At 35.7% G+C, this 25091-nt stretch overlaps 1 protein-coding gene across 1 annotated transcript; it reads left to right on the forward strand.

Annotated features, from left to right (window-relative positions):
• Positions 1–3020: 3020 nt before the first annotated feature.
• Positions 3021–21884, forward strand: LOC142337205 (uncharacterized). The gene is made up of 4 exons (XM_075386338.1): positions 3021–3247; positions 3685–3846; positions 20541–20799; positions 21095–21884. The coding sequence occupies exons 1-4, from the start codon at positions 3093–3095 to the stop codon at positions 21803–21805; spliced, it is 1287 nt and encodes a 428-aa protein (XP_075242453.1). The 5' UTR covers positions 3021–3092; the 3' UTR covers positions 21806–21884.
• Positions 21885–25091: the final 3207 nt, after the last annotated feature.

A 25091-nucleotide genomic window follows, 5' to 3' on the forward strand; every position in this document is an offset into this window, starting at 1 on the left:
CCATTTGCTATGTATTATGATTTTGAATGTATAATAAAAGATGGTAAACACATTCCTATTGCTTGTGGTTTATATATAAAAAGTGACTATCCTGATATATTAGAAGATAAGTATGAATGTAACTGTGGTGATAAATTAGTTGATTGGTTTGTAGATAGAGTAGATTATTATAATAAATTATTTAAAAATATATTTGAAATCAATATTCCATTGAAAGAAGAGACTATTACTCCACTTACTACTACTACCTCATGTTATTATTGTAACGAGAACTTAGGTGAAGACCCGGAAACCGGCTTTAAAGATATCGTTAGAGATCCTAATCATCTAAATGGTAAATTCAGAGGTTATGCTTACAACAATTGTAACCTCCAAGCTAAGAATCCGCGAAGCGGTGGCAATGCCAATACATTTGTACCAATGTATGCATTCAATTCTTCTAATTATGATAATCATCTATTTATAACTAAACTAGCAAAGAAAGTTAGACTAAAAGTATTAACTAAAACTGATGAGAATTATTTTAGTATTGATATGGATTATGCCAAAGCATTAGATATGTTTAGGTTCTTCCATCCACTTAGCTTAGATGCTATAAAAAAAACATTGAGTAATGAAGAATGTAAAACATTAATTAAATGTGGCTTAGAAAGACGTAAAGGTATATTCCCATATGAACGGTTTGATAGTATAGATAAATTACATGAAACAACGTTACCACCTAAGGAAGCATTCTATTCTAAGTTGAAACAAAGTGGTATTACAGATAAAGAATATAAGCAAACAATTGATTGTTGGAAAGATACTAAATGTGAGACAATAAAGGATTATATGATGTTATATCTTAAAACAGATGTATTATTATCAGTTGATGTATTTGAGAAATTTAGAGCTATGTGTTTAGAATATTATGAAATAGATTCATGTTACACATATTCTACTCCTGGGTTAACCTGGTTGTGTGGGTTGAAATATACTAATGTTAGACTTAAGTATTATAGAGAAAATACAGTTAATATTTATGATACAATACAACATGGTATTAGAGGTGGGTTAGCTTCAGTATTAGGTGATTGTCATGTAAAATGTATGAATAATTAGATAGATCCTGAGTATGGTGGTGAAGAGAATTATTTAAAGTATTTAGGCTTCAACTCATTGTATGCTTCTGCTATGGTTCAAGCTTTACCTACTGGTGAGATTAAAGTGTGTGATCCAGGAACTGGCTTAGCAGATACAGTATATACTAGCTCTAGCTCTAATACTGGATATATCTATACCATTGATATAAAGTATAATGATGAGTTGAAACAGAAAACAAAGAAATATCCATTCTTTCCTGAAAAGACTAGGGCAAACATTGGACAGTTTACAGATTATCAAAATGTAAATAAAAAGAAAGGATATAAACCTAATGAGAAGTTAATGCTAAAATTAACAGATAAGGTAGATTATGTAATAGATGGAGAGATGTTAGATTGGTATTTAGATCATGGTTTGAAATTGGAAGATATTACAATTAAGCAAAAGTTAGAATATAGTAAGAGTGAGCGGTTAAAGCCTTATTTTGAGTTTAATATTCAGAAAAGAAAAGAAGCTAAAGCTAAGTGTGATAAATTTGGGGATGTATTCTTTAAGTTAAGGAATAATGCCTTCTATGGAAAAACAATAGAGAATGTATATAATATGTAGAATTAGTTAATGATGTAGATAGATATATTAATTTAGTAGAAAATATTGGTTTCAAACATTCTGTAGAGTTTGATGATGATTTAGTAGCCGTACATAAAACGAGAGGTAATGTTAAATTAGATATGTTTAATTATATTGGATTTGTTATATTAGAAAAAGCTAAACTATTCATGTATAAAGCTATATATGATTACTTTGAGAAAGAGTTAGGTTGTAGTTATCATTACACAGATACAGATAGTATTTTTATAAACATAAATATTCCATTAGATAGTACTATAGAAAAGGAAATGGATAAGATAAAAGATATTTTACATAATAATGAGTTAAGTAAGATGAAGGATGAATTACCTAATGATACTATTATAGAAACATGTTTCCTTAAAGCTAAAGCATATTGTTATAGGTTACACCACAACTCTGTTGATGAGCATAGCTCCTTCGGAGATAATACTGTTAAAAGAGAAGAACAGAAAAAGTTAAAAGGTATAACTAAAGCTACTATTAAAAACAGATTAATTTGGAAGATTATACTAATGCTATATATGAAGGTAAAACTAAATATGTAACTAATTATACTATTGATAGTAATAAACATCATTTAGAAACTAAAGAACAATATAAAATAGCTATAGATCCATTTGATGATAAGAGCATTAGAAACAGTAATGGTGAATTTAGGTTTTACCAGTGAATTTTTAATGAAGTTTTAGCAAAAATAGTAAATTTAGTCAAAAAATGATATATATTTTATTTATGTAGAAAAATGGAAAAATAGTTAAAAAATAAAGAAAATATATAGTTTTCATAAATATGTGTATATGGGGTTGGCTCTATGATGCGGACGTCACCATATACACATTACTCTCAAGTGATTCTTTTTCACGCTTGACCTCTGAATTTTTGCGTGATTTCAATGGCTCTCATTCCGAATTAAAGTTTGTTGCTATCATAAATCCGATGGTAAGTCATAAATCCGATCATTAACTATCCAAGCCTGTATAGCTTGAGGTCAAAGTGTCAGACTACCACTCAGGAGGTCGCGGGTGGGAACCCATCTGTCGTTTTTTGCAGCCATAAAAATTTCTAGGCTTTACCTCCTCTAAATTAGTTTTCCCCCGCCTGTCGTTCGAGAGCAATTCATCCGACGTTAGTCGGTTTATGTTGCTGACAACTGCTGTTTCGATCGAAAATCTTCGTCAACAATGTGCTATCTGAGAATTGAAAACGAGAAAAAAAACAATAAAGGGCCGTGTACACCATCCGGCATCGATGGATGTAGGTCGAAAAATAGGGCATTCTGAATAAATCGTTTTTTAATTTTTGTTTGACGGAGACAAGTATAGCTGACCTTTTCTTTCAGGTAGTTTTTGTTCGTTAGCAGAACGGGATTGTAAAAAATGACGGAGAGAAAAGTGTTGAACAAATACTATCCCCCTGACTATGATTACCGGAAAATCCCTCGACTGAAAAGGGACAGAAGTGCCCAGTGGGTGCAGCGAGTCATGGCTCCATTCAACATGCGCTGTAATACCTGTGGACATTATATATACAGGTACGTTTCAGATACATACAGCACGATCCTCTGGTTCATCAATTAAGAATATTAACGTAACCATTTTCACAATTTGGCATCTTAGGCTATTATACAAACGTTCCGTTTTTGGATGATGTAATGACGAATAATAAGACCACATCAAGTTAATTTTTGTAGGTTATGGGCTCTTATCCAAATCAGCCTACTCTCAGTCTAAAAATATTTCCTCGCCAATTTTGTTGTTCTGTCTCAAGGGAAAGAGATCTGCATGCCTGAGAATCGGCTAGCAATACGTGCCTAAGAAACGACAGAAGACTTATAGGTTGTTGAAGACTTATCGCAAATTAAAGTCACTGTACAGCTGAAAAGAAATGCTAAATGACTTGATAGAAGATTATGGTGCAATATTTTGGTGATAAATTTGTGTGTGAATATTTGTATTTTATTTATTTTAGGGGAACCAAGTTCAACGCTAGGCGTGAGACAGCTCAGGGAGAGACTTACTTGGGTCTTAAGATCTTCAGATTCTACATCAGGTGTCCAATGTGCTGTGCAGACATCTCCTTCAAAACGGACATCGAGAATCTAGACTATGCAATTGAGACTGGAGCCACGAGGTGCGTTGCTATTCGTTTGCATGTTTTAACTTCTTGAAAACAATTAAATTCAAAGTCATGCAAGCAATTAACTATCAGCTGAAATCATTCAATGGCTTCATTTATACCTTCATACAGAATCATTGAGACCTGTCCTTATCCCCCTTATCCAGAATGTCATAGGATTACAAAAAGAAAAATATACAGGCAAAAATCAAAAAGTCGTTTCAATTTTGCGAGGAAAAGGAGGATCGATGCCTATAAGATAAAAATGTATTCACTAAAAATATTGAATATAACCAATTGCGCTTTACTTCAATGCATTTAATGTGATATGCGACTTGTCACTAATGTTCCATTGAAGTGATGATCGGAGAAGACAGCAAAAGGAACCTCGAAAACTAGTCGGTTTATGTTGCTGACAACTGCTGTTTCGATCGAAAATCTTCGTCAACAATGTGCTATCTGAGAATTGAAAACGAGAAAAAAAACAATAAAGGGCCGTGTACACCATCCGGCATCGATGGATGTAGGTCGAAAAATAGGGCATTCTGAATAAATCGTTTTTTAATTTTTGTTTGACGGAGACAAGTATAGCTGACCTTTTCTTTCAGGTAGTTTTTGTTCGTTAGCAGAACGGGATTGTAAAAAATGACGGAGAGAAAAGTGTTGAACAAATACTATCCCCCTACAAATACTATGTTTTAACTTCTTGAAAACAATTAAATTCAAAGTCATGCAAGCAATTAACTATCAGCTGAAATCATTCAATGGCTTCATTTATACCTTCATACAGAATCATTGAGACCTGTCCTTATCCCCCTTATCCAGAATGTCATAGGATTACAAAAAGAAAAATATACAGGCAAAAATCAAAAAGTCGTTTCAATTTTGCGAGGAAAAGGAGGATCGATGCCTATAAGATAAAAATGTATTCACTAAAAATATTGAATATAACCAATTGCGCTTTACTTCAATGCATTTAATGTGATATGCGACTTGTCACTAATGTTCCATTGAAGTGATGATCGGAGAAGACAGCAAAAGGAACCTCGAAAACTGGAAAGTCACAGAAAATATATAAAAAATTTGTAAAAACTCGTAGTATCAACGCCAGAAAACCATAAATTAAATAATAAAACAGCAATTAAGACTACATTATAATTCACTTTAAAGAGAATGTACCCTCTTTCTTCAATGAGACTAAGCTACAAAGTTTGAGAAATAAGATTGAAAGTGGCAAATCTCAAAAAACCATTATTTTTTCCTTACCTTTTTAAAAAAAAATATAGGACATAGAAACGGTAGGCTATCAACTGAAAACGGTAAATAGTTTAACTTGTAACTGCTTTTAAATCCCATGGTTGATGTCATTAAGCAGACTGAGTCAAAACATTACACATTAAAACTGAATACAAAGCAGAAATCAAAATTTAACAAATAATTTTTTGCAAAGGTTATTGAAGCCAAAAAAAGCAAAATTATTTTCGCGGAAATTTTTGTATTTTCCTATGCACGTAAATTCAACCAATAGTTGAGTTTTGATTTGAAATAACTTCGGTCTGTAACTAATATAAAATACAAATAAGTAAAAAGCATTTCATAAAAATATACATAGCCCGAGTTCAATACCAACAATTTTTAAACTATAAAATTCCACAATTGGACCAAAACTGCTCTTGCTCTTGCGGCTTCTCCCTCAAAACAAAAATGTACCAAATATTAACGAAATAGCTATTTTGACCAAAAAGTCGTTTTACCATAAATTAGGAAATTTGGATTTAGGTCGACTTATTTTGCCAAAAGCATGCTATCAAGTGCTAGCTTGTTATTTTGTTAATTAGCGCCCCAGATACCAACATTTGATATTCGAATGATTAAACTCAGCCACAATACTACAAAAAGAACGTCAAATGGTGTCAAATCTCAAGAACTCATTTAAAATTTACGAAAACAAATAGTCTGAGTCATAAAAACCACGAGCTTCACTCATAAAACAAAATTTTGTTTAATTGGGACTTATCGGAACATGAAAGGACCTTTTAATAATTGAGCCTTTTTATGAAAATAAAATTCTTAGGATAAAAAAAATGCAAAAGAAATTATATCGAAAATGAAATTTCCAAAAATATCCGAATCCTTTTTCATCGCACAACTCAACGGTTAGACAAACACTTGCCTTACTATCGCTGCGCGGTTGTTAAAAACAAGAAATTTTTTGAAATATTAAGTATTAATTTTTTTGTCAAATGAAAATTCTTTTATTTCAAAAATAAACTATGCATTTTTATGATTATCGGTTTAAATTAGCGAGACTTCAAAAAAAGTTCAATTCCAGAAATTTTTCAGAAGAACCGGAGGGACAATTAGCCCATATATGAGCGAATGAAGATTATATCGGCAGGTTTTATGTCTACTACTGTTCAAACTGGACGTGTGCCGAACAGGCGTATTTGATAAGATTTTTGATGAAAAGGAGAAATGCTGAATTTTCAAAAACTTAGCTACAAGTTTTGTCAAAAATTTTTGTTAAAACGTATCACCAATTCTCCATTCTCAATTCACCAATTGTTTTTTGACCTTTAAACGTAAAACCATTGAGAATTCCGTTGACAATTGTATCTTATTTTTAGCAAGAATTGATCAAAGTTCAAGCAAAAATTACGGTAAATCTGAACAAACCAACGGATTTTAGGCTAATGTTCACAAATCTTTAAACCTGCATAACTCCTCTGAAAAATCTTAATACAAAAAATCCTTCTGAATTTGAAATTGTGCGCTTGACAAGCTTTCTAATGATTCCACACAATCCTGTACGATATATCGATGGGCGATAATTTACTGAACAAAAAATATCAGAACAAGTCGTGCATTAAAATCCAAAGAGCTAATTCATAAACCTGAAAATTCCCCAATTGACTAACAGAAGAGTTTAAAAAACAAAAGCCAAACAAAAATTTACATATGTTGAGAATTATCAAAACGAATTTGAACTGTAAATACTCTGGTTGTTAAGGTAAGGAGAACCGATCATTAATATGCAATTAATTGGGAAAAAAACACAATTCCAAATTACCAAAGCTTTTAATACAGCAGAAAAAAAAGAATGCAAAAAATAAACCACGAAAAAAAGTCAAGTACTGGCAAATATACAACTTTGCACATTTAAAGAACCTCCGGTATCATCTTAAAAATGAGACCGAAAAGAATTCGATTTCCAATTAGTTGTATTGGATACTAATTACGGCTCAGAATGCAAAGTTAACGTTTTTAAAAGTTATCAAAAAAGCGAAACACGATTAACAGATGAGTAAAGACAATAAGATTTGGTTCACAGTGCTCATTAATTGAGTTCAATGAATGCCAAAATTGTTTGTTAAAAATTTAAAGGCGCTTCTAGAACATTTGCTGATGCTTTCATGCTTTTCGCAAAAACCCCGTCTATCATTGTGAAGGCACGAGGGTTCACTTGTGAGATCAATTGCCTGTAGCGAAAAGATTGCGATATCGATTTCCAGTTTATTTCGTTCAATTGAACGTTGAAGTCGCCCCATAAAAATTGAAGGTTATAACAATCTTAGTATTGCAGCAAAAGTTCTCTTAACTGCCTCTGTATCTGTCTTGTTTCGAGGACGGTGGTGAATAAAGATTATCCGTAAATCACCTAAAAATGAAAAAGAAACCAATTATTGTCGCTGTATTGCTCTCAAATATAGGCGGGGCTTAATTGGGGCGAGACTATAGCTGGCGTACGTCAAATGGTAATGACGACCTTAAATTTTGGAGGGATTTTGATTAGATATTTAATAAACTGCAATAAGTCGAGGTAAATTAGAGGCTCAATTTCTAAATAGGAGCTGGAGTTCACGCTAAAATGAAAAATCATTGATGTCGAAAGTCAGTCTAATATACAACTTATCAAAATTTCGGATGTTAAGGAATCAAAAAGATTAAGCTTTTTGACAAGATGAGTTCTATCATAATCAAAAACAATCACATTTTCAGTTGCGGTGCCACAAGAATCTTTGTACAAAATCTGAAATAATTTATATCCCTTGCTCACTCGGGCACCTAGAAAGTCCAGTGTCAAGTCTACCTAGGTCCCTGTAAAGACTAGGTTTTGAGTGACTCCAGAAATCAGTGGCAAGTCCACCACAAGCCGTTTTACCCGGATACTTCTGAATACTGACTACCTATGCTTGGACACGCGGAAACTAAAGTCGTTCAACTTCCAGATTACTCAACTGGCCAAAGTTGTTTTTGACTCTGAAAATTTACCAACTTTAAAGCTAGGTGTTAAGCCCTCAAATACTTGTTTAGGATACTTTGCTTGAATTCGATTTTTTGCCTTACACCCAATTGACTTGTACTCAATGTACAGCCAAAAACTACAATCTCAGACAGCACGAAACGCAGTTCATGTAGATCACCGACAGCACCATTCGCCAAACCATCTTGTTTATCCACACTGTTAGTACTTATATAATTCAAGTGGACAGATACAAGACAAGAAGCAAGCCCACAAGTGAAATTTTCAGTCATCTGTTGTAAAGTGATAAAAAGTGCCACAGATTTCTTTACTTTCAGACAGATCGCCTTTAGCATTGTCAAGGGCCACTTAAACCTTCGTGTTGCAACAATACCTGATGGTTGGGTTTTTGAACGTTATTCAATGTTCTGCAGGCCCATAGCGTTCTCTTTGGAATATCCTTATCTACCAATTAATTCAGAGGCCTGATATCATCGTGGGTGAGTTCTGCAAATCATAGGTGATTAAAAAATTCTCACCACAATTTCTTTCAGACGCACATTTTCTGTGTGCTCAAAGAGAAACTGGACCACCGTGATCCTATTAATCTAATGTAGGGATCACAGTTTACCGGTTCAAAAGTTTTTCCATAACAAACAGGCTTTAACTGCATCAAGTCTACCATAACAGGGCAGTCACTCCTCCAAAAAAACTTGTTAACTCCGCTCATTTGTCGCAGTCGCTCGTCAATACACACTAGCATATTACAACCCACAAACAATATTTCGTCAATAATTACTACTCTGAATGCAAAAAGTTGACATTGGTACGAACTTATCTATCAAACGTCTGGCAATCAAGAAGGTCCAGGAAACGCTGACCGCGATACAGTTGATTTGCAGAGGTTTAGTTCCGTTCTGAAAAGTCTGATCAGCCCCTGGAAATTGGCGCTAAATTAAAATTAATAGAAATTGCTTTGGACTTAAGACAGGAACCAATATTTTAATCGGAGGTTTATGTAGCAATCTTGTAGAAAGAACAAATTTCGCTAAAAAACTGACTGACTAGGAAAACTGTCAAACATTTTAACGCTGATCTACAGAATAATCGAAAGGATTTGGAAAAGTTAAACTCCACCTGGTGAGGACACTTTTTCCAGTTCCAGCACAGCGAGGTACAAAAAGAGAACTGGTAGCCATTGTATCATCCTCCTCCAATAGCCGTTCAATCTCTCGGCAAAACTTCCAGAAACTTTTTTTGTTTTTCGTTAAGATCAGACTCTCTTGAAATATTTTTTGTCTGCTTCAAAATTCCTTCAAAGAAAAATTCGTCTTCAAGCTCGGCCTTGTGTCAGTGAACTATCAACGAAAACGACGCTTCTCGATGAGTAAAGACTGGTTGTTTCAACAGGAAATTGCTTGAGCTGAAAGTTCATTTGCTTGTACAGACTTTCAACCAAGAGATCTCAAATGCCCGGCAACTCAAATGCCCGGCAAATAGATTTTCACGCTGTGTACAGATCGGTATTAGTTTCTCTCATGTGTTCGCTCAAACATCTTGCTGCCCCATGCACTGATGTTACAAACTGCAAGTCCATTTTCCCTCACGAGAGAAAAAGATTAAATGGATTTTAGGCATTGATACGTACAGCATTCGGCACGCGGTTAAGAAAAATCTGGCTGTGCTCACGGACAGTTGTAGAGCCCGCAAATTTTCTGAAATGTCAAGATCACAAATATAAAGAAATTCATCAAAGGTTTTCTCACACTGCGATCCTGGTTTCAATTTCAGGGTTTTTACTATTCGTTGATAGTTAATTCGAGCTTTTTCCAAATCCGATCGATTTTTCTCCTATGGAAGTGGTCTGATGATCTTTGTTGTTGGCATTGGTGGCTGAGGAAAATTGAATCAACATGTTCTTCTTCGTTTTAAACAATTAGCTCCATGTCTATGCAACTGGAGTTTTTGTGAAAGAATGTCGTACGCAAGGTTTGAAAAGTTTGGCAAATTAAAGCTTGTACTGCAGCGCTCATCAATAAATGAAACAACAATATCCTCCACATCTCTGTCAAAAACTATTGACTCATTAACAAATAGAGCATGTGCGTTTGAGCTGATCCCCGAAACTGTGACTCATCAGACCAATTTAATCTCTCAGAAATCACGGGGAAGCAGTTGAAGCAGATCATGGGGGATGTTCTTCAACAAGTCTTCTTCTTATAAGCTCGTTTTTAGTGGCAGTGGGAAAACTTAGAAGTTCTTTATCTGTCGGCGCTTCAAGGTTTGGATAATTTGATTGAAAAAGAATTCATCAAATCCGGCCAATGGGCGTCAGGCATGCTGAGCGTCAAGAAAAGTTGGACTGACTAATTTTCTAACCCATGTCATATAATTCTTTTCCATTCGCTTGTAATAAGAAGTCCACAATATTTACTGAGCTAAAAACGAGTAGCCTTTGTCAGACTGCAGAGTAGAATCAAGATTTTTTTTACCACCACTGCCGTGCAGTTGTGCAAAATCTTTCGAAGTGCAACAGTAGCTCCTTTTCCAATCTGAGAGAACTGCATACTTTTGATTTAGTAAAACCTGTCAGAGCGATGTCGACGAAATCTTTATTGCAATTGTTTTTGCAAACCGTACTGTAGGAAACATCCTTATAAATGTTTTGATCGAGCTCGTCCACCAAACATAGTTGGATACGCAAACTCTAGAGGACACCACGCTCCACGTAGATATCACTGCTCACGAGGAGCTTCGTAGCAGAGTGAAAATCAGCCGGTCTGTTGTAGGTTTTCATTTAGGGCTATTTATCAACAATTCGTCGTTTCAAATTCACACAAATAGGCTCAGAAACCCGCCAATTGTGGTGTATAAAGTTTGTTTCATTCACTGAATTTAAAACATTGACAATACCTACACGACATGACAACTGGCCACCGTTCGGTCGCACTAGAAGTGATGAAAGCTACGCGAAGAGCAACCAACCAGATATTCCTCTAAGAAAGTGAGATCAGTTGTTCCATCAGCTTACAGTCATACTTGAATCCCTTTTGATTACAATCAGTTAGGTTAGAAATTTTCTAGAGGTAAAAGTTACATGTTTAGCAAACAAAAGTTTTCAACACCTCAAAGTAAACGAACATTGTGTGCAGTAGAGAATCTCTGTGCGGCGCCTTGACTGCCTGCAGGTTTCCGTCTTTATTTGCTGCCTCTTCTAAACGTTTTTTATTTCAACAAGATTTTTTTCCTCTGCTGGATCTTTTTGATTCGTTTTTGTTGCCTAAAATGGTTGATCAAAATGTTCGCCTCTAATCATAATGTATAAATTAGATTTTTTTGTAAAATCTGAAGAAAATTGAAGTCATTCGATAGCCGAGGAAAGGAAAACATCGCAAAAGAACATGTTGCAAGATGCATTATTTTTAAGATCTCTTATTAATTTTAAGAGCTTTCCACAGAATCGTAACCTTCGAGATTGATGATTGCTATTGTACCACTGCAACGTTTTAAATGACCAGACTAATTGCTGAATCGCGATTTTGTGTATGTGTCCTGCAAGCAGATAAGAGAAAGAAGAATTTAGGCAGCGACCATCACTCGGAACAATATTGTATCATAATTCTTGCCTATGGTTGGTATCAGTTGATGGAGCTCAAGGAGGTCCAAATGCAGGCAATGAATGGGAAACCAAATTGAAGAACCAACAGACTTCGACTCGAATAGATGAGACAATGGCTGAAAGTGCGCATCAGTGTCCATCGGTCTTGATGTCGATCAGCTATCACTAAAGACGAGCTACTTGTCATCATGTTATCATTCTCCTTGCCATCAGCCAACACATGGCCAATATTTGACCTCGTATTCCCATTCTCCATGATGCAAATAGGTTGTGGAAATTGAATTAAACATTTAAACTGAAGTAGAAAACCTTCTCCTAAAACCTTTCAACATCGAAATCGGGGAGATCTTCGTTGAATGTATAAGGTAATGGAGTACAAGTATAGTAGTTGTCTTTTTGTTAGACATTAAACCAATAGACAGCGGGTTCTCTTTTAGCACTCTAATATGTGATTCCAAATTAGAAGTTGGGAAAATGCCTTTGATAAATAAACGACAAATAATTTTTTTTCAATCATTAATTAGAGAGCTATGGTTCCATGATTGAAGCGATTAGCGTGCTGGCCACAATTGAGGCTGGGGAAAACCAACAAAAGAACGAGCGAAAGGGCGAGTTTTGGAACCAACGCTTTTAACTCTATTGATATCTGCTACGTCAGCTATATTCCAAAAATGTGGTTTTCAATCGAAGAGAAAAGGTTGAACGAGTTGTCATTTATCAAAGATTTGTTTAAAAACCAAAACGCCTTGCTAATTACACTTTTTTTCAACATTCCTAAAGCACAAAGTATTTGCGTCACACGTTTTTGTCCAAAATTGAGTAATTGCTGGAGTAAAACCCTTTTAAATTGTGGATGCGTTTTAACAGAAACAGAATCGAGTTAATTTTCTAATAGAGTTCAAACATAAGCTTAGCAAAGCAGCGACAGCTACAAATGCAACAGATGAAACCTTTGGCTACAACGCAGTGTTTTCTAAATGAGCACGAATAAAGTGTTACCTTCAATGTAAATGCTCAGTGTTTAGTGTTACTTCGATAAAAATTTACAGCGTATACCTTATTACTTTTCTAAAACTTACTAAATCGCAAGAGCACCATAGTTGCACATGAACTTGAAAACCCTCCTTTTTGATCGAGTGAAAAATTTGAAGGGTTCAGTCAAAACCAATTGAAGGCATTGAATGGGCCAAACTTAGTGCAATTTTAGATAGCACAGAAGACCCGATGATTTTCTTTTGTTTAGACAACAAAATCGGAGCACCATCAGAAAAAATCCAGGTAGATAAGGGAGTGTTTGAGCAAAGACAAATTCAGAAATGAATTTACTTAATTTTTGAGATTTTGGTAGCAATTGAAACGATATTAAGATGAGGTTTCCGATAGTCTTTCGCACATTGCTACTTGAATTTGGGTTGTCCTTCAAATTAGAGTTTCAATATCAAATGCGTTTGAAAGCAGGAACAACTCGATGTCTTGGTGCCCTGAGATAAGATCAAGTGGGTGTTTGTAGGGAACTGACGCAATGGCAGCTTGAAACTTTACTTTATTTCTCCCTCTCTAGAACTGTAGAATCCTCTTGCTCTTTCTGCACGGCGTACACTCGATTCAGTCTTTGATGCAGAAAGTTCTCCTGGACTAAGCAAGGCCCTGCATCTGACATTGGTACAATGCACACATGTTTTCTTCTGAGCGTTCTCTATTTTCACTGCTCCCATGGACTTGTTACCTCTGCAGATCTCAAACGAAGATGGTACGCCTCTAACAATTTAAAAATTAAACGTTAGCTTTGAAAGGTTCGGAAACCCTTGACAGTTTGCTGTACACAAGTTTCGTAACAAAAAGCAGTTTCAAAACCAGTTAGGATGTCGTGGTAAAAAGATAGCAAGAAATTTCAAAAACTCAACTGTTTGCATGAACTACAGTGATTCTAAATGGCCGTACACCATCTGACGATATTTTCTTATCAAGAGAACATTTTTTTAAAAAAATTGTCCAAATGAATGTGATGTTAAAAAGATAACAAACTGATTGTTAAAGACTTTACTTTTGTAGGACTCAGGCTTTCCTTTGATGCTGTAGATCTTAATCAAGTGCATTGATTCAGCTGGATTCCACTTCATAATTTGTCGCTGATGACACTCAAGAGCCATTATAGATCTCCTGAGTGTCTTCAGCGAAAAATTAGGCTTTGCTTTATACCAGAGATCCGACGGCGAGTGGCCGAGAGAGATAGAAATTTTACCAATATCTTGAAAGAAGAAAGGATGCTTAGAATGTGACTGCTCCCTACTGACATTCGAGATCCTCACTATTAGTTAGCATTCTCAACACTAACTTCTAGACATCTGAGTTCGGCAGTCGAATCTCTGGGGTCAGCAATTGAATTTCCAGCTGGGCTGCTTGTCCTCAACTTCATAGTCTCTTCTGATCAATGACATGTTTCGTGTATTGTCGCCTTGTACTTTTTGAGGTCGATACCTCCGATGTACATACAGGCAATGATTTGAATCGATTGGATGATTTTGGGTAATTCGCTCTGACATGCTTCTCAAAACGATGTAAGGAGTATAAGAAAAGAATAAAATTAGAAAATTTTCATAATGGAGAATAAAATGCAGATGTGAATATCCACCAAAAGATTTACAAAATTCCCCTTATCGACAAAGTATTGGCGTCACACGTTTTTGTCAAAAATCTAGTAATTGCTAAACCCTTTAAATGGTGGATGCGTTTAAACAGAAGCAGAAGTGAGTTACGTTTCTAAAAGAGATCTTATATAAGCATAGCAAAGCGGTGACAGCTACAAATGCAACAGACAAACCATTTGTCTAAAACACAATATTTTCTAAATTAGCTTTAATAAAATGTTACTTTCTTCATTGTTAAATGCTCAATGTTCAATGTTACTTCCGTAAACATTTACAGCGTCTACCTGATTACTCTGAGTCATGCTAAATCGCAAGAGCACCGGAGTTGCACGTGAACTTGAAAACCCTCAGATCAAGTGCCAAAATGTAAAGGGTTCAGTCAAAATCATTTAAAGGCATTACATGGGCCACAATTAGTGCATTTTTGATTAGCACCGAAGACCTGGTAAACTTATTTTGTTTAGACAACAAAAATCGGAGCACCATCAGAAAAAATCCAGGTAGATAATAGTGTGTTTGAGCAGAGACAAATTCAGAAATCATCTTACTTAATTGTTGAGATTTTGGTAGCAATTGAAACAATATTAAGATGAGTGTTCCGATAGTCTTTCGCATTTTGCTACTTGAATTTGGGTTATCCTTCAAATTAGAGTTTCAATATCAAATGCGTTTGAAAGCAGGAACAGCTCGATGTCTTGGCGCCCTGAGATAAGATCAAGTGGGTGTTTGTAGGGAACTGATGCAATCGCAGCTTGAAACTTTACTTTATTTCTCCCTCTCTAGAACTGTAGAATCCTCTCGCTCTTTCTGCACGGCGTAAAATCGACTCGGTTTTTGATGCTGAAAGTTCTCCTGGACTAAGCAAGGCCTTGCATCTGAAATTGGTACAATGCACACATGTTTTCACTGCTTCCATGGACTCGTTACCACTGCAGATCTCAAACGAAGATGGTACGCCTCTAACAATTTAAAAATTAAACGTTAGCTTTGAAAGGTTCGGAAACCCTTGACAGTTTGCTGTACACAAGTTTCGTAACAAAAAGCAGTTTGAAAACCAGTTAGGATGTCGTGGTAAAAAGATAGCAAGAAATTTCAAAAACTCAACTGTTTGCATGAACTACAGTGATTCTAAATGGCCGTACACCATCTGACGATATTTTCTTATCAAGAGAACATTTTTTTTAAAAAAATTGTCCAAATGAATGTGATGTTAAAAAGATAACAAACTGATTGTTAAAGACTTTACTTTTGTAGGACTCAGGCTTTCCTTTGATGCTGTAGATCTTAATCAAGTGCATTGATTCAGCTGGATTCCACTTCATAATTTGTCGCTGATGACACTCAAGAGCCATTATAGATCTCCTGAGTGTCTTCAGCGAAAAATTAGGCTTTGCTTTATACCAGAGATCCGACGGCGAGTGGCCGAGAGAGATAGAAATTTTACCAATATCTTGAAAGAAGAAAGGATGCTTAGAATGTGACTGCTCCCTACTGACATTCGAGATCCTCACTATTAGTTAGCATTCTCAACACTAACTTCTAGACATCTGAGTTCGGCAGTCGAATCTCTGGGGTCAGCAATTGAATTTCCAGCTGGGCTGCTTGTCCTCAACTTCATAGTCTCTTCTGATCAATGACATGTTTCGTGTATTGTCGCCTTGTACTTTTTGAGGTCGATACCTCCGATGTACATACAGGCAATGATTTGAATCGATTGGATGATTTTGGGTAATTCGCTCTGACATGATTCTCAAAACGATGTAAGGAGTATAAGAAAAGAATAAAATTAGAAAATTTTCATAATGGAGAATAAAATGCAGATGTGAATATCCACCAAAAGATTTACAAAATTCCCCTTATCGACAAAGTATTGGCGTCACACGTTTTTGTCAAAAATCTAGTAATTGCTAAACCCTTTAAATGGTGGATGCGTTTAAACAGAAGCAGAAGTGAGTTACGTTTCTAAAAGAGATCTTATATAAGCATAGCAAAGCGTTGACAGCTACAAATGCAACAGACAAACCATTTGTCTAAAACACAATATTTTCTAAATTAGCTTTAATAAAATGTTACTTTCTTCATTGTTAAATGCTCAATGTTCAATGTTACTTCCGTAAACATTTACAGCGTCTACCTGATTACTCTGAGTCATGCTAAATCGCAAGAGCACCGGAGTTGCACGTGAACTTGAAAACCCTCAGATCAAGTGCCAAAATGTAAAGGGTTCAGTCAAAATCATTTAAAGGCATTACATGGGCCACAATTAGTGCATTTTTGATTAGCACCGAAGACCTGGTAAACTTATTTTGTTTAGACAACAAAAATCGGAGCACCATCAGAAAAAATCCAGGTAGATAATAGTGTGTTTGAGCAGAGACAAATTCAGAAATCATCTTACTTAATTGTTGAGATTTTGGTAGCAATTGAAACAATATTAAGATGAGTGTTCCGATAGTCTTTCGCATTTTGCTACTTGAATTTGGGTTATCCTTCAAATTAGAGTTTCAATATCAAATGCGTTTGAAAGCAGGAACAGCTCGATGTCTTGGCGCCCTGAGATAAGATCAAGTGGGTGTTTGTAGGGAACTGATGCAATCGCAGCTTGAAACTTTACTTTATTTCTCCCTCTCTAGAACTGTAGAATCCTCTCGCTCTTTCTGCACGGCGTAAAATCGACTCGGTTTTTGATGCTGAAAGTTCTCCTGGACTAAGCAAGGCCTTGCATCTGAAATTGGTACAATGCACACATGTTTTCACTGCTTCCATGGACTCGTTACCACTGCAGATCTCAAACAAAGATAGTATGTCTCAAACAATTTAAAAAATAAACGTCAGCTTCAAAGGTTCGGAAAACCTTGACAGTTTGCCGTACACAATTTTTGAAACAAAAAGCAGTTTTAAAAACCGGCACTTTGGATGTCGTGGTAAAAACGATAGCAAGAAATTTTTAAAAAAGCTCAATTTTCATGAACTACAAAAATTTTAAATGGCCGTACCTCATCTGACGATGTTTTTTCTCATGAACAGAACCGTTTTAAAAAAGTAACCAATAGAATAACATCTAATTATTATAAAGACCGTACTTTTGTAGGACTGAAGCTTTCCTTTGGTGCTGTAGATCTTATTCACTTGTATTGATTCGGCTGGGTTCCACTTCTTAACCACCATTTCTACCTCGTCCTTGAAGCGATACTGCGCAATCTTGGAGCCATCATAGATCTCTTGAGTGTTTTCAGCGACAAATCGAGCTTTGCTTTAAACCAAAGATCCAACGGCGAGTAGCCGAGAGATAGAAATTGTACCAATATCTTGAAAAAAAATGCTTAGAATGTGACTGCTCCCTACTGACGTGCTTCGTGCACTGTCACCTTGTACTTTTTGAGGTCGATACCTCCGATTTACATACAGGCATTGAGTTGAATCGATTGGGTGATTTTCGAGTGGATCGCTCTGACATGATTCTAAAACCATGCAATTCGTATCAGAAATGAAAGTTAGAAATTGTGCATCGAGAATTACACACAGCTGTGAATATCCACCAGAAAATTCAAAAGTCTGAATTGAAATCCAAACGAAGTTCGATCTTTATAAAATACAATATCACCCACGCAAAAACATAAATGCAGGAGCAAGCTCTAATGAATGCAATACAATGCCATAAAATCCCTCTCGTAAGTTTTTTGTCTTATACACAGCTGTGCTTAAAAATCTTCAAGGTATGGTTCCAAGGCTACACACAAAAAAGCATTATATGGAGCATTAGACAGAAGGAACCGAAAGTTCTGGTTTTTCGTTAGAAGACTCTTTGCTCCACTAATAGTATACGAATTGTTTAGACAGACAATTGACTGGGTAACGGGGCCGTGATTATTCAACTAGAATTTCAAGTAAATGTAGAGCACAAGAATTAATAACACCAAGATTTGAACATAGCCCATAGTTTACTAGAAAATAGCCACGAAACTACTGCGTTCTGAGGTAACGTTGAAATTCAGGTAACGTTCATTTTCTATCCCTATTTGCAGCCCCAAAGTTAAAAATATGCTGATATCTATATATCAAAACAGACGCATGGGTATCTATTTTTAAAGGAATCAGTTGATTTTCATTCACAGCCTATATTCTCAAATCAAATCTCAAATGGCATAAAATGACTTACTTGAGCAAAGTAAATCACCCAAGAAAGCATAGCTTTTTCTTCCAGGTGCCAGATTAAGTGTTCGTTAAAAAACAAGATAAAATTACACAAAAACTTCTGCTGTCGCCTCGCCGCTATTAACGAGAACAGAATAAATGCTGAGACAATGAATTCATTACAAAAAAAGTTATCTCAAGTAGTCAAGAAGAAGATGCCTAATATATCAATGCGGGAAATAATTCCAATTCGAGAAAATAGTTATATACCATTTCGCTCGACTGAGCTATATATTATAGGAAAGCAATTATTTAACGGCACTGCCAAGATTTTGTATAACGAAAGTCACTGCAACACGAAAGAGCAACTACGTCGATTGCATAAGTTGAATGAATCTACTGTATCCGTCTCAACAACCACGTCCAATGCCCCTTTAGACAAATCGTAGGCTTCAGTTTGTTGGTTTGTAGGAATAGATCAGGTAGCAGCTTATAAGGAGCATATTTAAAAGATACCTGGTTATAAACAGTCACTGTCAGAGGCCTGCGGCACCTTTTGCCATTTTGCTTTCAAACAGATCCGTAAACCAAACTCCCAGAAGACAAACTTTTAAGTGTTCAACATTGTTTACTTGTCCGAAATCTCAAACTCCGCAACTTTGGAACCAGCTCCCTTCACAATCGGTTGACCGGCTCATACAGAGAGCTTGAAGTGACTACCTTTTTTGGAGATTTTAAACTTTTTAAGGTGAACGCCTCATAGATGACACCAGATGTTAAGTTGTCCAAGTTGTGGTGAAACATGAGAAAATCAAATGTACTGGCAATTTTAACGTTCAACGGAATCATTACTGACCCGGAAAAGAACAAAAAGTAAAAGCAACAGAATAATAAACATATATCGGGGTCAGATCTAAACAAAAGGTACTACTTCTAATTCATCTAAACCGTTGGAGAAGCAACTACAGCCATTTTTAAGGTCAAGCGATTTTGCATATACCACATTTCGCCGGGTTGAGACCAAAGAGCAAGACCGAAAGGTACAAATTTTAAAGTCAATTAAAGCTTTTGAGAAGCAGTTATAAAAGCCAATTTTCAGAAGGTTTGGCAGCCTCCATGCCTCACCGAGGTCCGATTTGGCCAAATGGTAAGAGTTCTAAGTCGTCTAAATCTATTGAGAAACGAATAAAAGCCATTGTTTAAAGTTTTTGCAGCCCACGCGCTCAACAGGATCAGATCTGGAAAAAAAGTGCAAGTTGTCAGTCATCTAAAGCTATTAAGCAGTTAAAAACCAAAATTTTTAGCCCCACCTCTCCTCGGGGTCACATCTGACAAAAAGTACAATTCTTTAGTCACCTAAAGCTATTGAGAAGCAAATAGAAGCCAATTTTTGAAAAATTTTGAAGTACCCACGCTTCACCGGGGTGAGATCTGACCAAAAAGTACAAGTTCTAATTCATCTAAAGCTATTGATAGGCAAAGAAAAGCTGGTTCTTAAAAAATTTTGGAGCCTCCACGCTTAACCGTGTTCTGACCTGACCAACAAGTACAATTTGTCATTCGTCTAAAACCACGAAAAGCTAACGTTCTCAAATCATTAGACCTCCGTAACTCCTCGGAGAAAGCTAAATTCAAAAAAATATTTCAATTTGTAATTTTACGCTTGACAAGCTTTCTCATGATACCACTCACAATTTTGTACGGTGAATATGTCGATCGGCGAAAATGGACTGATCAAAATAACGGTCGAGTGTAAAGTTCTCTCCCGCCACTAAAGTTGGTCGGAACTATAAGGGCACTAAAATGACTTAGGGTATCAGAAATTTGGATGACTTCATGGTAAATTTTAAACAATGGGCAGCGCTGAACTTTTGTTGTCTCGTAATTTTCTGATAAGCTACACGTACCTTCGTAAGCGCTACACGTACCTACACGTACCTTCGTCAAGTGGTATAACAATTTTAATTCAGGTTCCAATAAACAGTTCATTATATTACTTAAAGCAAATCTCATCGATAATTATGACCGCTCGCTACCCAACGGCTGAAATTTGTGTTGAATTTAGGAACTTTGAGGCTGCCAAGTTGATAGCTGCTGAAGACAAGCGTAAACAGGAAGAAATAGCCCAGGAAGAGGCTAACAACCCAATGGCAGTGCTGGAGAACAGAACCAAGGACTCAAGAAGGGAAATGGAAATTATGGAGAACTTAGAAGAATTGAAGGAGAGAGCAGACAGCAACGCCCAGACTGATTTGAATGATCTCATTGGAGACAGTCTCGCCAAACAGCAACAGCTGCTTGCCCAGATACTTCTGAAACAAGAGGTATTGGTTAACTGTTTGCATTTACTGATTACTTGGACGACAAAACTTTTGAGACGATTTCTTAGCATTTCCATCTGTTTGTTAGCTAGAAACCGTTACTTTGACAGATCTGGTAGGAAGTTTTCAGGTTTGGATATATCATCGATTGGGAACCTTAAAAGTGAAATTTTATGAAAAAAATTTAAAGAATTTTATTTTTGGATTCCGCTATAACGACACCTCCGATATGGCACCTCGTTTTTTTTTTGCTATGGCCGCCTCATTAAATCACAGTATTATTGCATTCGCATTTTAGGAAGAAGACGAAGCGTTTATCAACTCTTTGTATGAAAAGACAAGCGATGGGACCAGAATCAAACGAATCACAGCCTCGTCAATCCACGACACAGAAGACGCGTCTTCTGATTTCAATATTGACGACTGTGATTCCCTTCCAAATCTGCTAACTGGACCTTGTGCCAGTGGTAGCTCAAGTTGCAGTAAATCAACTGACATTCTATCATCTGAAGATCTTGAAGGTCCAAGACCAAAAATTCCAAAAACTGAATCGTCGTCGGGCAAACTGAACAAGCCGAAAAGTGCTCTGAGTGGTTTAGTGAAAGTTAAGGCAAAACCTAAAAAGACCAAGTTAGAAGATTCGTCTTCGACTAACGCTTCTGTGGAAGAAAGCTGTCCAAAACTGGTTGACACAAATCAGAGCGGATCTCAGTCGAATAATTGTCAAGAAACTTTTAACAGCAGCGGAGCTGAATGTTTAGAAAATTCAGATTCGCGTAATGAGATTGCAACATTGAGTTCATCATCATCCAGCGGTATAAAACCAACTTCGAGTGAAGTCGCAGCGGATTCCAGAAGCAATGATGAGGTTGAGCTAATCAAAGAGAAAGAAACTGGTCAAACGGATGTTAAAATTTTACCATCATCTAGTTCAGTAGAAACGACGGGTTTGCTTTCCTTGGGAAATTACAGCGACTCTTCCAACAGTGACGATAACGACGGAGGTTGAATCGATTTGTAGAATTTTTTTGCATTGTTTTGCTATGAATAACTAGTACAGTTTTGCTATTGAATTTCAGTACACTCAGTTTTTGATTCGCTCCCAGTGCAACTAGTTAAGGTATGGCATGTGATTATTAATAGACGCCCTCATCTTCTCAGCCGGCTATTATAGCGCTCCTATTTTTTACAATTTAAAGAATTTGAATTGTATTGGGGCGCTGTGTTTTTTTTAAGATGTGTTCACACATTTTTCAATGACTTTGATCTTTCAAAACGGGATAAACAGGTAAAGCCCAGCGGGCAATAAGTTTGATTATTTTTAAGATGTGTTCACACATTTTTCAATGACTTTGATCTTTCAAAACGGGATAAACAGGTAAAGCCCAGCGGGCAATAAGTTTCATTAGAGGCCCAAAGTGAGCTTCAGTAGTCCTTCAAGTGCTTAGAGTGGTGCAGCTGCTGGGATGGCCTTAATTAAAGGTTAAAAGGTCATTTTTAGGAGTTTTTGGGCTCAAAATGATGCAATTTTTCATGTTTTTTGTGATTAATAGCCGCACAGCGATAGCTGGGGCTATTATTGGCCTTCTCTTGGTTTTTTTTATTTCGTCGTCATGATTTTTGTTACGACCATATGACGTCACAGCCACTTTTGTTCATTCGTCCATGCAATTTCAACTGAATTGCATGTGTGACGTCATTTTTCGCTCTTAGTGGAGCGAGTTTTTTTGTTCATGCGCGTGATTAAATTTTTGGTCACACTTGACTTACCTCACTCTCAAAAATGACTTCCTCACTTTGAAATTGACTTTTTTTACTTTAATTCAAAGAGATAAGGTCAAATGGGTGTGTCACTCCAAATGAAGGTTATTAGAAAGCAGTCAATAGAGGCAGCAAAAATTTATACAGATTTTTAATCAAAATTTAACATATCAGCCTTCAATAAAAAGACGAATTTTTTGGTCGGTCTTTTTTACTGTTTTTTTTTGAGACTGCAGATCTTACGAGTCTCTTGCGGCTATTTTCTGGCAATCTGCCAGCTATGTTTTTTTTGTTTTAGTCTTACGTTGAAGTTTTTGAAAAATGATGAAAGCCTTTTGCGAGACAAAATAACTTGTTATGATCATTTTATGAGCTATATGTTTTGGTACTACCTATACAAACATGCAAAATGATACTAATTTTTGCCATTTTTTTTCAGTTTTTTGAAAGTTTTTGTCATTTTTTGAGTTTTTCCATCTTCAGGGGCCAGGAATTGTCTTTTGTGGTTTGACAATAGAGCACTGCATGGTTTGTAGTAATAATGGAATTGTTTTCAACTTTTTAATGTCTCGAAATTTGGCATTTTTTAATATAAAATTTGCAATTTTTTCAAGGTTTCCCAACGTTTTTGTCAATTTTTGATATTTGTCCATTCTCAAGTGCCAGAAAACCTAATCCACGGTTTGATAAAAAGTTACTGCATGGTTGTTGGCTGCAATGGATTTGTTATCAACATTTTAGTTTTTCGAATTTTAGAATTTTTAAATTTTTTTCAAGTTTTTGCAAAACATTTGTCTGATATTCATTTGTCTGATGCAAAACATTTCTTTCCTCAGTAGCCAGCTAACCTCATCCAGGGTGTGATAATATGTTATTAGATAGCTGCTAGGGGGCAACTGAACGGTTTTCAACATTTTAAATGAACGAATTTCTTTTTGATATTTGAGATTTTTTCTAAAATTATTGCCTATCGATCTTTGAGCCAATGAATTTTTTTAATGCTTGGAATTGGGTTAATGGATAGCCTCTAGAGACACAGAAATGATTCTGAAGATATTTTGTGATTCTGAAGAAAGGTTTTCAGCAAAATTTTATTAAATTTTGCAATTGATTTCATTTTTTATATTTTTCGGTCATTTTTGAGTTAATCGATATTCAAGGGCCAATGAATTTTTTCAGGTCATGCAGATATACTGGACCGATTTCAAAAACAAAAAATGGTCTTCAACATTTTTTTTGGTAAACATGTGTTTTTAAAGGGATGAAATTTTGCCTAAGGTAAAAAAAGCTTCAAGAGTTTTAGTAATGAGTATATTTTTGTTTAGTTTGTTTGATTATTTTAGTTTCTCAATTTTTTGAGATGATTTTGTTTTTTTTTGGCTGGCTTTGTTCAATTTATCTGCTGGTCAGGTAAAGAACTTTTATTTTTTTCTTTCAATTCTTTAAATTTTATTTCAGGACTTGTCCTGCTATGTTTTTTTTACTTTACCCATTTTGCCGCTTTTTTGACATTTTGCGTGAAATCTTTTTGACTTCTCTAGGCTAGTTTGAGTCTTCTGTCATTCTGCTCAAAGTCCTTTTAAACAGCAGCTGCTCAGAAAAGCAATCCAAAATGAAGAGAGTCAGTATTAAAAAATCAAAGTCAGAAATAGAAACGGGATGAACCCGTAAAGCCCATTTTTAGATGCCCGGAACTTGAACTTTGTTCTCATAAGTTTTAGTTACTATCTATAATGCTTATTGGTATTGATACTAGACCCTGTAGCCTCTCACTGAGAGACAGGAGTATATTCAATTACGAAATGACATCAAAATAAATCGCACTTAAAAATATTTTTATACAGAAATCAATTTTTGTTGATATTTTCTTTTCTTTCAACCCCAATAGAGTTATGGGAATCAACGGCGGCTATTTTCCGGCAATCTGTCGGGTTTGTTTTAGCTTTTTCTTTTTCTAAATTAGATAGTCTCTTCCGAAGAATTTTTCGGTTTTAATATCTGGCAGGATCTGTGACATTTTGGACTTTCGTGAATAGCACTTCTCAGAGACTGGCCTTATCAGTGATTAGGTCAGATGACATGAAACTTAAATTTTAAGAATTGAAACAGATTTTCTAGAACCAGTCATTCAAATGGCCATATACCAGATGGACTCGTGAATTTAAATTGAGTTCTGTAGCTATGAAGATGCTCACATGAAAGAAAAAAAGCAAAGCAGACTATCCTCACAGGCAGTCGAATTTTTCCGACTTCAAAAAGACAGTCTATCAACTAAAAATAGCATTGCGGCAATCATGTTTGAAAAAAAATCTATTAAAAATTATATAATTTAAAAAGCCGTAAACTATAATATTTCAAATTTTTCACAATGTGTGACGTAACCGAAACCTGGAATGTAAATTTAAATGGTGAAAGTTTTGGACGCAGAAATTGCCCTAAATAGTTGGTGTATTCGATGAAAACGTCTTAAGCTCAGGAAAGTGATTCAAAACGAGAAAACTTTTCAGTCATGGCAGCATAAATTTTGCTATGAT

The sequence above is a fragment of the Convolutriloba macropyga genome, chromosome 3 (genome assembly GCF_964194025.1).
Source record: "Convolutriloba macropyga chromosome 3, txConMacr16.3, whole genome shotgun sequence".
Classification (NCBI taxonomy): Eukaryota; Metazoa; Xenacoelomorpha; order Acoela; family Convolutidae; genus Convolutriloba; species Convolutriloba macropyga.